At 32.1% G+C, this 14,355-nt stretch overlaps 1 protein-coding gene across 1 annotated transcript in view; it reads right to left on the reverse strand.

The window, feature by feature from the left end:
* Positions 1-14,337, reverse strand: part of LOC134277476 (E3 ubiquitin-protein ligase RNF213-like) — a gene marked incomplete at its 3' end in the record, with an annotated part of 32,740 nt that extends 18,403 nt beyond the window's left edge. The window contains exons 1-7 of the mRNA XM_062759806.1: positions 14,157-14,337; positions 12,000-12,180; positions 10,293-10,689; positions 7,040-7,193; positions 5,980-6,197; positions 4,728-4,880; positions 4,035-4,196 (exon numbers count right to left, since the gene is read on the reverse strand). Coding sequence (XP_062615790.1) covers positions 4,035-4,196; positions 4,728-4,880; positions 5,980-6,197; positions 7,040-7,193; positions 10,293-10,689; positions 12,000-12,180; positions 14,157-14,250 — 1,359 coding nt within the window. The remainder of the gene's footprint in view (positions 1-4,034; positions 4,197-4,727; positions 4,881-5,979; positions 6,198-7,039; positions 7,194-10,292; positions 10,690-11,999; positions 12,181-14,156) is intronic.
* Positions 14,338-14,355: the final 18 nt, after the last annotated feature.

Below are 14,355 nucleotides of genomic sequence, written 5' to 3' on the forward strand. Positions count from 1 at the left end.
AACTGTCATATAAAATTCTGACAAATACTTCATCTAAATTAAATTTCTGTTAGCCATCTTAGAAACTCTCTTTGTTTTGATACGCACCTCATTTTGCCCCAGATTTCATACCTACCATCACTGATTGGTTCAGTATTTTTATAAAACTATTTTCATTGGTCTGTATCTTTGTTACTTTGATTCATACATCTTACTACAATGCTGAAAATAGCTTGGAATGTAGCATCATATGAGGAAACCCCCCAAAACGACCTGAGGTCGCGATTGGCAGCAGCGGTACTGATAAGCCATCACGACTCTAGGTCGCGATTGGCAGGATAAGGGTCAAAACAAGTTCAACAATATCTGTGTGCACATTATGAGTATTATACAATACCAATGAGGCCAAAGCTGACACCCAAACAGTCCCAGAGAGCAGTCCGCTTTTTGACCGCTGTAGGACTGCTCTGGGACTGTTCATGAAAGCCAACCCAGCAGTCCCTCGGACTGCTTCCAGGGACTGCTTTGTTCACTCATGTGTGGAAAAAGTGTTTTTAATAGATGTAATCTAAAATGAAGATTTTTTTAAAAAAGATTATAGTTTTTAAAAAGAGGTCAGGGGGATGTTTTAATCCCTGAAAGAGGTCGGTTTACTTTATGCATAAAATGGCCCTGAAGATATACCAATTGATTGGTCAGCACTTTAGTTTTCATTTGAAGCATTAAAATAAAATAGACTTATTGCTTTCATATCCTATTAAAATTTTTATCCTAAAAGTCCAGATCTTGGAGAACTGGTTTATGAAATTGTAATGTTCTTGAACTTTTAGGTAAACATGTATGTTTGAGCGCATTCAATGAAGAAAAATAATATAAGCGCACTCTCTGATCTAAAAAATAAAACATGTATTTAATTCTAAGAAATAGTTCTATCATTTACTAGTTACATAATTTAGATCAGAGGTTGCGCTCTACATTAAAAATCGGAAATAGCTTTAAAAATTTGACGTTTTTGTAGATTTTTTCAGAATATGAGGTAATTGACGCATTTCGTGACGTCATAATACATTGACTAGCTAGAAAATTACGTCATGTTTGACAGATACGTAGTCACCAGAGATCTAAGTGATATTCAATGCATTGTTACATGTATCTTAAACTATGCAGTTTCAGTTTTCCAAATATTTACAGGGCAAAAAAAGACGAAAGTGAACCTTGTTCTTTACCTTAGAAAACAAAGCTGGGCCTATTTAATTAATTAATTCGGTCTGTAAAATTATATATAAAAAATTTGCATTTACTATTTAAATTTAAAAAAGAAAGATTCATTTTAGTAAGGTTTTTTCCTTGATCATTAGTACCATGCTTAAAAAAGAGCATTACGTGCATATAACCCTTTATCATTTTTTTTTATCAGCCTTGTACGGATGAAAGCATGATCCTTCTTTTTAAGGAACTTGAATGCTTTAACTAATTCTGCATTGTGTCAAGATTAGTTGAAATAGACTACGCTGTTTTGGAAAAGACGGAATGTGAAAAAATTGCGATGGCACCACAAAGGATGACTGAGAAGGCACGCAATTCAAACAGCACGTGCACATAAGGCTTTGTCTCTGGTGAGCAAACTTAATTCAATTTATAACCGACATCTTTCTAACCATCTATTTTTAGGTCACCTGATTCAGGTGACCTATTGCTATCTGTTTTTGTCTGTAGTCGACCGTCGTGAGTAAAGATTTTAAATTTTCGATTTCTCAAAAATCACTGAGCCAATTTCAAACAAATTCTGCCATTTAGAAATCGTAGATAAAGATGCTTAAAGTTTTTCCAGTAAAGAACCACGCCTTCTTCTAAAAGGATATGATTATAAAATTGTAAAAAGAATTATAGCATTTTTTTTAAAAAGCTTCTCCAGAACCACTTGGCAAAAAACGATGGCACATGCCAAAAAAAATCAATCAATCCAGCTGTAAAATACGTGTTTATTGCAACTAATCCACTATTAATTTGCAAATTTCAATTTTTGTACAATTTTCCAGGTTGTACTATACAATATATTGCTATGGATCGTGATATAATCGTGTAGATTTAAGTTTGTTCAAATTATGAAAAGGGTGTAGAGCAGGGTATTAATGGTTTGTCAAATTTAACATGGGTATATGCATTAATAAACGTCTCCCATAGAACCCCTGGTTCAAGAAAGATAAAACTTACTTGAGAAAATCTTCAGGTAGTGCAGTTTTAAATTTGTTTAAATCATTATCCCGAGGGTAAGGTGGGTCAATAAATGACGATAAAATATCTAAATTTGAATATATATGGGGCTCAAAACTTGGGTGATGCAGAAAGATTTCCCCTCTTGCTATACCTATCATGCCCAACAACCCCCTTCCCTTTTTTATTTTAAAATTTTAGAATCTACACTTCCCAAGGATGCTTCCACATAAGTTTCAGCTTTCCTGGCCCAGTGGTTCTTGAGAAGAAGATTTTTTAAAGATTTGTTCTATATATTTCTATGTAAAACTTGGATTCCCTATTGTAGCCCCATCCTATCCCCGGGGTCACTATTTTAACAATTTAATATCTACACTACCCAAGGATGCTTCCACATAAGTTTCAGCTTTACTGGCCCAGTGGTTCTTGTGAAGAAGATTTTAAAAGATTTGTTCTATATATTTCTATGTAAAACTTGGATTGACCGGGGGTCACTATGACAATTTAATATCTAGATGATGCTTCCCATAAGTTTCAGCTTTACTGGCCCAGTGGTTCTTGTGAAGAAGATTTTTAAAGATTTGTTCTATATATTTCTATGTTAAACTTGGATTCCCTATTGTGGCCCTGCCCTACCCCCAGGGGTCATGATTTTAACAATTTAATATCTACACTTCCCAAGGATGCTTCCACATAAGTTTCAGCTTTCCTGGCTAATTAGTTCTTGAGTAGAAGATTTTGAAAGATTTGTTCTATATATTTCTATGTAAAACTTGGATTCCCTATTGTGGGCCCACCCTGGAATTTTGACAATTTAATATCTACACTACCCAAGGATGCTTCCACATAAGTTTCAGCTTTCCTGTCCCAGTGGTTATTGAGAAGAAGATTTTTAAACATTTGTTCTATATATTTCTATGTAAAACTTGGATTTCCTATTGTGGCCCCGCCCTACCCCCAGGGGTCATGATTTTAACAATTTAATATCTACAATTCCCAAGGATGCTTCCACATAAGTTTCAGCTTTCCTGGCCAATTGGTTCTTGAGAAGAAGTTTTTGAAAGATTTGTTCTATATTTCTATGTAAAACTTGGATTCCCTATTGTGGCCCCGCCCTAACCCCGGGGGTCATGATTTTCACAATTTAATATCTACACTACCCAAGGATGCTTCCACATAAGTTTCAGCTTTCTTGGCCCTGTGGTTCTTGAGAAGAAGATTTTTTAGTGACCCCAAAATCTCCCTTTGTAAGGGGACTGTCATAACAATTTAAACTCCCCATCAGCCAAGGATGCTTTGTACCAAGTTTGGTTAAAATTGGCCCATTGGTTCTTGAGAAGAAGTCGAAAATGTTAAAAGTTTACAGACGGACGGACGGACAGACGGACAAAGTGTGATCAGAAAAGCTAATTTTCCTATGAGAAAAAAATTTCTCAAGAATAGGAAAGCCTTGATTGGTAACATTTACATGGAAGCAATCTCAGGTAGTAAAAATTCGAGCTTGATCAAATCATGACCCCTATGAGTAAGATGGGGCCACAGTGGACGATTTATATATGAATCTGACAGGTACAGAAACATCTTTTAGAATATTTTCCTTGAGAAAAGTGAGGACATGATTTGTCTTATGGAAACATTCTTCAAACCTTCACATTTGAAAATCATGACCCCTGGGGTAGGGACTGCGGACGCAAGTGAAAAACGTTTAAGGTAGGAATATATAGGAAAGATCACTTATTTAAAATTCATTTTCTCAAGAATAACAAAAACATGAGCAGTCATTTTAATACAGATACATCACAATTAAGATATTAAATCATAATATTATATGATATTTTTACCTCGATAAATTTTTCAGCATCTACTCTGTTGCTATTGTCCTTGCTGTCTACCATCATTATTTTGTGCTGAAGTTCTTGGAGTGTGTTGTACGTGAACCTCATTTTTGATCTACGACCTTGGCTGTCTATCTGAACATACAGTTGAAGTACATCCTCAAGACTCTAAAAATACAGCAGATATCTTTTTAGAAAATGAGGTACCATTTTCATTTTTAAATATATCTGGTGAGATCAAAACAATTTAACATAGTCAACTTGTTTAAACCATGTAGCTACATGTACTAAAGGGTTTGACCAAAATGACATTTTAATGTTTTTTTGCCTCTCAAAATTCTACAAATTTGTCTTAAGATAGTTTAGAGAGAGTACATGTATTAAGGTTATACGATACATTTCTCAAAAATATGTTTTGTATCTCTTATTATTATATAAACAATTATTGAATTATTTGACATTCTCTTCTGATTTCTACATTGTATTAAAAATGTGTTAAATATAAGTGCACCAAATAGTGTTTAATAGGCCATTCAAAAATTCCCATAAGGGTTATGTAAAATATATGACCCTATGGTATCTTGTCCTAAATGCCTGGTTTGGTACTCTAATCTTTTGTCAAATCCTTGGAGAAAATTATATATTTTTAAGGAACGTGTCGTCTGACTTTAGCTTTAAAAAATGTACGTGCGTACTTACTAATTTCTCATTTGGCGTATTGGGATCAATTTTTCCAAGCATGTATATTCCTCCAGAGTTGATGGCATCAGCTTGTTTTACAGATGTCAACGGTACAGAACCTGGGAAGCATTCCAAGCTTTTATACCATTCCAATTTCCTTGTTGTCATTTTCTGTAAATATTTACCTTTGTGATCAATATTATTATATTGAGACAAAAGCGAAAACTCTGCACTATTAAGAGCCATTCTCTGTACCCACTCAAAATTTTAATTTGGCACGCATTGTCACCAATTTATTAACAGCAGCAATTGCCAAGTTAACAAAGGAAAGTTAGTTCGTGGTCATTGGTGCTTTCAAATACAATAGCAAGATATACATGTATGTTTTCGAAATGGTAGAACCAAGTAGAAAATTTGAATCAAATCAGTATAAAATGAATAGTTACTGATGAAAAGTTTTTTTTCATTGTAAGAACATATTGTTCTTATTTAAAATGCATCATCATAATTGATCACATAAGATGGGTATATTTTAATTTGGAATTCTTTAATCTTAGGGTTTATTTCTTAGTATACATAGGTACATGTATGGGCAAGAAAGACAGGAATATATTTTCTTTTTAAAAAACAGTTAAAATACTTCTTGAGACTGATTTTACTGTTGTTGAAAACAAACAGGTATATATATTTTAAGATGTCTGTCACCTTTCCGAGGGGGTGGGTGGGTAGGGGGGAGGGGGGAGGGTATGATTTCAACACACTTAAATCTACACCACCTGATGATGCTTCCATATCAATTTGACTTATCATGGCGTTGTTTGATCTTGAGAAGAAAAGTGAAAGTTTCCCTGTGTAAAAGAAATGATCCTATATCTAAAAATGCTTTCATTTTCAATTATTTTAATAATTGATTTGTAATTCTTCTTTAGAAAAGATTTTCAAAGATTTTCCTATCAACACTTCCCTTGGGTTTATACTTTTTCTAGAATTTCTATACGTTTCAAAGCCTAGAGCTTAGGGGAAGAAGATTTTCAAGAGATTATCTCAAATTGTTATTATTTATCCCGCCTTGAATGAACACATTTGAATTCCTTTCATCCATGGATGCATTGTGGCACGTATTTCTTGAGAAGTAAAAAATGTGAAAAGGAGACAAAAAGATATACAAATGAACACCAACCCAAACGTGATCAGAAAGAAGCTCAAGTGAGCTTAAAGAAATGGAAAAAATATAAAGAATTTGTTCATATGCAGAGATTTTTCTACTTGCCAATTTTTCGTGTAGGCTTGGATCTGAATTGATCTCTTTCCAAACAAGCTCACATGTTTCTAGTAAATACTTCAAGTCGTGTATTTCATTTATGTTGAAAATCAATGGACCATATCCAAGTGTTGCAGGTTGAAAAAACTGAACAAGATGGAATTCCATGTCGCTGTCTTCAACAGTTATACTGGCAAGGTCAATAAACACTAATAATTCCTTCCGATCTTAAAAAAGAAAAAAATTTACATGGTAAATCATGATAATGATATAAAACATCATTTGTTTGTAACATTTAAAATCACTGTATTTTACCAAAATTAAAAATTACTTGTCACTGGTCAAAAAAACATTCTGATTCTTCACAAGAACTCTGAATTTGATATTAAGAAAAAGCTTAAGTTTCTTATTATTCTATATACTAGTATGTTGTTTTTGGGGACCAGGTATTCAACCAGTATACTGGAATTCTCAATAGCACCAATTTCCCCCTGTTATAAGCAGATCTACCGTAAAAAGGTTATTTTACAGCTGTAAATTTTTACGACTTTTGGTTGAAATAGGGTGATATATATTTTTACGCTTATCTTTTGAATACCTATACTAAATAAGTTATTGTCAGAAATTATGTGTCTGGTGAGAGTAACCAGGTAATTGATCACGACGTTTGTATAATTTTTTAAGTCATTTGATGGTTATACTAAATACAATATCTATGTGGTTTTTGAAGACCAGGTCTTCCAACAATATTGGAATTTCCAAAGGTACCATATGCGCTCCGTTATTAGCAGATCTAGTTTTGTATTTATATGAAGCAGAATTTGTGCAAAATCTTATGAGTGAAAAAAAGAAAACACTTGCTGTGGCCTTTAACTCGACATTCAGATATATCGACGACGTATTGTAAATTAACAATGGTCATTTCCATTCCTACATCGATACGATTTATCCTGGAGAGCTTGAAATAAAAGATACCACAGAGTCCGGCACATCTGTTTCATACTAAGATTTCTTTAATTATGAAAATATCTGGAATCCTAATACTGAAATTAGGTTCTTAATAACATACTTCTCATGGTTCTTCTAATCCATTCCACAAGAGGTTTACAATCAATAAATGCCTCTAGACAACGCTTTTGTTCCCCTGTCATTCCCTTCAAGCTCATCATTGTCCTTCTCAAATCTTTGTCCAGTTTGTACATTGCAATATCCTTTCCATTTGCCTAGTAAAAAGCGTCTTATAATTAAAAAGGTAACCAAACATTCAAGCTAAGTCAGAATTTATTAGAGAATTATGAATTGTTACAAAAATCAAACTTTAGCAGTGCATTTCGAAACGATATATCCCTGTGAGCTTGAAATAAAAGATACCACAGAGTCTGACACATCTTTAAAAAGTCGTTAAATGTATTCTTATAGTCAAACGTTATGATAAAAGAGATGACTTAAACTTCTTAATCGTCAACTGTCCTCACTTATGCACTTATATACTTTCATAACCTGCAAACGGGGTTTATATCTCTCTGTTGATTCGATAAAAAAGGATGCTATACTTAAGTCGCCAGCGTGACGCATTGGTAGAAGCGTCTGCTCTATGTGAATGTGGCGCTGATTATTTTAAAAGAAATGATATCTGTGTCAGATCATGCCATGAAGAAATTTCAACGTAGAGAACAAAAAGAGTAAAGATGAAATATCACAATACTAAATTTAAAGTATGAGGTGTGCACGAAAATAACACTTAGTATCATACCTATTAAAATCATATACAATCACAAAGCTGTATGTGGTTGTAAGAGAAAAAGATATATTTGTAATTCCTCTGAATATCTTTCCATGTGAAAAAATGTAATGCTAATAAAATCTGTATTGTATACGTAAATGGTCCTTAATCAGACAGCTTATTCAATTTATAGTGCTTTTGAAGTTGGATTTAAAAATTTTATTGTTTACAAGTAATATAATAGAACGATTTGGTAAAACAAATCGCAAAAGAAATAGAAGGTAATGTTTCAATTTCATTTTGAGAGTTCATCGAATTGACAACACAGAGGTTTCAATTAGGAAACTCTGATAAAGTAAACTGTGAGTTGTATTCCTCTGTTGAAGTTTGAAAGTTTTCTTATCAGAGAGTCGGTACCCCATAATTGTTACATATCATTTCTTCAATTTCATATATTAATTGAATGTAGCAACATTTCAGTGAGATTAATAGGTTCTAAATATATCGATCCAAGACATGAATTGTGATAAAAGATTTCTAACACAGATTCAAATGTCGAATCATGATCTACAAGGAGAGGGTGGTCCACAAGAGAGGATAAAAATTTTGAGGATATATAAGCATAGTAAAAAAAATTTAAAACTTATTTTGTCAAGAACAGCAGAACCTGATTTTTTGTGCAAAACAATACAGAAGCAGCTTTAAGTAGAGCATATTCAGAATAAACCAGAAGTATCTGTAGAGTATATAGCTTTACATCTGGTTTGTATTACAGCAAAGGAAGAGTAATAGATGGACATGAAACTTTGCAACAAAAGATATATATTTCTCCTTGATGAAGTCTGTTTTTGTAGCAAGATTGCAATCAGACCAAAACTGTAGAAAAAGAAGGTTTCTGAAGAAATATTAAAGGAATTTTTATATTTAGGTACATGTACAAGTACCATGGAAACGCCGGTCATCGAAATCAAATACAGAACAAACAGAAACCATTCTGTATTTTAGAGTAGTCTACATTTGACCAAAATTGAATTTAAAACAGAACAAAACCGGGGGTAATACTTTTGTGCCAAGTTTATTTAAATTAGAATACAACTGTAGGAAAAGTAGTGTTTTGAAAATATTTTGCAGCAATTTATCTATTTTAACCTAGGCAACACCGTTCATACGAGGAGTGTTAGAAAAGTTCGCGGACAAGTTCAATTGTGAGCGCGCTATTTCCACGAAACCGGTCAAACTTTCCAGATAGAATCTTTACCTTTTTTCAAATAAATATACAAGAAATTGTTGCTCTCCGGTGATTATTAAAAAATATACAGCTTTTTTATTTTGATAAAACTTGCTTCACGGAGCATGCTACATTTTGGCAAGTTTACATCACAAAGACTCTTTATTAAAATTTAAAATTGCACAATTGTAGCGCAAAAAGATTTATGATATTTTACCTGCCGCTAAAGTATTCATGAAACGTCATTGGGAGAAATTTTGAACTAAATTGGAGGGTATATGACTGTTTTATAGTCGTTTGTAAATGATCATTGCGTAAAAACACACCCAAAAATCGGAACGTCATTGAGCGTCATGGAGCACTGCACTACGTAAAAATTATGTATGCAGACTGGAAAAGGTCTAAAAAGAGATTAAAATGTTCAAGATGCTGCCGGGAATTTCCTACACCTAAAAAGGACAAGTTTTCAAATGGTTGTAGCTTCATAAGAATGGTAGGAATGACATTTTGAAAGATTAACTCCAGCGATACTTCAGTACCCCCGTATTGCATGGACGTTGCGTTGCGCTTATATGGTTTTGCATAGTTTACATACCTGATCGATTAACTGATTAACGGCATAAACTTTTTTAAAGATCTCAATAATATCCGAATCAGTACAAAAGACATTATAGAAGAAAAGTAACATGTCTTGATATAGATATTCAATTTTAAAGTAGAAAAAAAGATAAGAAAAATCTAAAGATTTATAGAACTGCGACAAAGCTTAACGGGTTGAAATCTGGTTGTTACGTCGCCTTACGTCATGTGATTGCTCCGTGAAGCCCATAACCTCATACTAAAAATCGTTGTAAATTTTCAAGATTTTATTATATGGACCTGATTTTTTACTTACCAATAAACAAAATGTAGGAATTTATTCAGACATAGGAAAAGTTAGAAATTCAATTTGTACAATGTCGTACAAATTTAAACAGAAATATAAAGGAGTCTACATTTGTGCCAAGCTGTATGGAAATCAGACTAAAAGTGAAGACAGGGTAACATTTAAAAATGTTTACAGACAGAGGAACTGACAGAAAAACAGACAGATGGTCGGAAGACGCACAGATTACTATGGCATAAGCTCTGCTGGTCTCTGACAATATGAGCTTAAAGCATTGTCTTGCATACTTGGGGTATGACTACAAAACATCATAGAAAAGTTAAATAATACAATGTTTAATTAATAAATTAGTTTTATGAAAAATCTAAGTTACTTGTACTTGAAACTTTCCAATAGATTTCAGAGGTTAATTGGAGTTTGTTTAATTGAAGTTTGTTTTTCGGGATTTCAAAAAAAAGAAATAAGAATGTTTTAATTTTATTTACCAGTTCTAATATTATGTTGAGATGTTCAAATTGTCCCTCAAGATCATAAGTGTCTATGACATTCTTAATGGTGGTGGCTCCCTCCACACATTGCTGTACTGTGCTGTACATCAGAAATTGATCCATTTTTTCATTTATCCAATCTACACTACCATCAGCTGATAAACTTTTTAGATCATTTATCAAATTGTCCCCTGTCTTCATGTAATAGGTTTGAAACTCTCTGAAGAACATGGAACCATTTTGTATTCTTTTGGCAGTGGTCAAATCTTCATATACTGGTTTCCAGACCTTTGATATCACTTCTTCTATTGTCAGAGGAATACCCTTCTTATCCTCAACACATTTTCCACCTCTTTTTGTCCATAACTTTATGAAAAGTTTTTCACTACTGTTTCTAAATAAAAAAAATTAAACTGGGAATGATATATGAAAACCTTTTTTTTCAATACAGTTTTGTTTGTATATAACATCATCCATATCAAAACATTCCTAGTTGAAAAGGGAGTAAAGAATCCAGTTTGGAAGGGAGCAGTACACCAGAGCAGTGCTTTATAAATCAAATGATGTCTGAGTCCTAAATTAAGTTATTTTTTATTCACTTGAATTTTCACAGGTAACACCACATGGAAATTTTATCCATAGTATAAAAAATAGGAATCATATTGATCTTGAGTACAATAGACCGGGGTATAACAGAGTTTTCAGCTACATGTACTTACCTGTATTTTTATCTCAGCTTATTTAATTTAGTACATGTAATAATTGGATAAAATAAGGTAGTAGGCAAGTATGTTTCTAATGTACAAGTACTGTTTTGTAACTATAGGGTAAATTGATATTTTGAGTATAACAAGATCCTTTCAAGAAAAAATGAAATTTTTGTTTCTAATTTGTACAAATATATATGAAACATTGTAACAAGTAGATGGATACAGTAAATTGTCATAATTTAATTTTTCCACTATATATATTTTGAAAAACAGTAATATATTATTGCAGTGTCATTTGTTGTTTCTTTTTAATGTCTAAAAAAAAAATGAAATTTGTGTTTTTTCTTTATCAAGATTTTACAAGATGTTCAAACAAAAAATATAAGACTTAATTTGTTAAGAAATCATAGTAATTTGAGGTTAGATGTACATTCAATAGATCATTTTGTTAATCATTTAATAAGAAAATTTGAATAATTGATGTATCAATTAGAAAAAATCATGAAAATTGAGCTAAAATTGACTTCACAACAATTTAAGTTTTTATAAAAAATATGTTTTTCAATGAAATATATATTAAAAATAAAATTTTCTTATGGCCAGGTCCTTTCAAAAACTTTTTCTAATGAAGCCAATATTATAATATTAAAAAAAAAAGATATTTTGAAAATTAAATTGGCAATAAAGGTTTACATTTTGGTCTTTTGCTGATTTATCTTATCAAATTAGAAAAAAAATTCCAATTACAAATCAGTATTTTTATCTCTTATTACAATTTTGATGTAGTGGTTACCTGAATGCCATGTACAAGGAATAGAGCTGCAGGATTAGTGTATAGTATTACATATGGCACGTTTAGTTTGTATTTACACAATAAAATAAAAAATATTTTAATCCAAAAAATGTAACATTGATTACGAAACACCCTAAATTCCCATGAAATCTTTATACTTGGCAGCTAGGATAACAAATCAGGAACATTTGCATTTTTTACCTTTTTAGATCCTGAATATGTGTGATAAGTTCTTCATCTACTTCAAAACCACAAATGGTAGGTACATATGAGTCTAAGTTGTGCACTGTTTTCGATCCAACAGGATGGCATAAATTTGCGATGGAAAACTCGTCCAGTTGACTGAATTTTTCCAGTACTGTATTGTATATATCTGTTTCCACTAAAAGGTAAAATTTTTTTTTACTTATTCACTTCTGTGCTCACATTTCATTTTTATGTGTTTACATGCAATTTTCAAGCGTTTAGAATTATGCATGAATTATAAATATTATGAAATTCGAGCCATGATGCCAACTAAAAAAATTAAACCTATAATAATTTTAAAATGCTCGGACATTTCATAAGAAATAATCATGTACACTATGTACTTATTCACATCTACTTTGGAAAATAAGAGGGAAAACATAACATAAATACGAGGGTTGATCCAAAAGTAATATCACAACTTCGATAAAATCGCTACCGGTCCGGTCGACGTAAAACAAAAAAATTACAAATGATGCAAGCTACATTTATTTCAAATCAGAACTGAAAATTTCAATTCAACATGATTTATTCTTTTCAAATTATCGGATTATATACAAGGTGCGATTATGGTAGTCGCCGCACCTAAATAACGTCATAAGACGGATACGCGCCGTCATACATTAAACCGCTTCCCTTCATTTCATTAAAAAAATATTTGAGACTTGATATCCACGAACACGTTCACAAATGTCACTTTCTTACCCTTGGTACCCATCGTACACTCACTCTTTTCATAATTAATTTTGTCAAAATTCATTGAACAGTAGTAAAAGACCAACTTAAAATTTCACATATCGCTCTATCCATCTGTCTTTTTGACAACGTCACACACCATTGAACATTTCCGTCACCCTCCCATCTTTCGGTTTTCTTGTCATCTGCTGAGCATTCAATGACCCATCACCCGCCCAAAATCGCTGAAACCATCTAAACAAGTCTCTTAAAATTTACATTCTTTCCTCCGAAAGTCTGGTGAATCAACGTAACTGTCTCTACTGGCGATTTCTCCATTTTGAAGCAAAAATTCATTACAGTTTGTTTTGGCTTTTCTGTCCATTTTGACATTTCCTTTTTTCAATGCACAGAATAAATCAGGATGTATTTCATAAAAAATAGCAGTGATGTCACATAATTTTCAATTTAAGACTAGAAAATGATGTAAATTTTTGTCTTTTAAAGTATTTTGCGTTTAGGCGCGTTTAAAAGATGCTTTTTAATGTGTTTGTCTTTTTTATACTAAAAAGTACACTTTAACTTGTGACGTTCGGTTTTGACGCGGCGACACCCCCTATGTTATATGTTTTAAACATCTGTAAAATAAATTTAGTTAAACATTATTGAATGAAAAATTAAAGTTTAATTAGATTTATATTTGTACATCTTTTGGTATATTATATTTGATAATATGACGCCAAATGTTAAAGATATGGACACTGTGACATTACTTTTGGATCAAACCTCGTACATGTATCCCGGTAAACAAAAATTTTTATTGAAATATAAAATTTGGAAAAATTGATTGAACCACTTCTCGGTACATTCCTGATTGATCAGGATAGTAGAGATCTACGCAAAACAAAAGATATCAGAAAAAAAAATTTCCTTCCCATCAAGTCTGAGATAACAACTTGAAAATTTGATTGTTACTGTAATCATTATCATAAATGATGTATGGAATTAATGAATTGCTTTAAATTTAAGATGTCTCTTTACTGATGAAAGATCTACAGTATTACACCTAAATTGTACGAGATAACATCTGTATCAAAGTTAGATGACGACATGAATTGCTGCATTTGGTATTTGTTGTATCATTGAATAATTTATTTTGTTTCGACGTAAAATAAAATATTTTGACATTAATAATGAGAAAACTACTTTCGTCTTAGAATTACATGTATCTGTGTGTTCCCAGGAGTATGATCAGAAGGGAAAGAATTTTAGATATGCACATCTCATATACTGTAATTCATTAAATGTGGATTGACTCTAAAACATAACATGCATTAAAGGTACAAAAACATATACATTAAGGTACATATATATGCACCTTTTACCATACATTGTCATAAGCTAGACTTCTTTACATCTATGAAAACAATTACTTACCACTAAAGTGTTTACAAATCTGAACGAAGAATCTTATGTCATTCACAGCTTCCTCAAAATGACTTATTTCCTTTCTTCGAATCTTCATCAACATAATGAAAGAATTCTCGTCAAACTTCTTTTGTGTAATTGTTTCAGCTATTTCCTTTATATTTCCTTGAAATGCTTTTTGCTCTTTTTGTATCGAGTTAAAGGACTG

This window comes from Saccostrea cucullata, unplaced genomic scaffold (assembly GCF_032062105.1).
Source record: "Saccostrea cucullata isolate Sc308-1 unplaced genomic scaffold, CSIRO_AGI_Scuc_v1 ctg6714, whole genome shotgun sequence".
Taxonomy (NCBI): domain Eukaryota; kingdom Metazoa; phylum Mollusca; class Bivalvia; order Ostreida; family Ostreidae; genus Saccostrea; species Saccostrea cuccullata.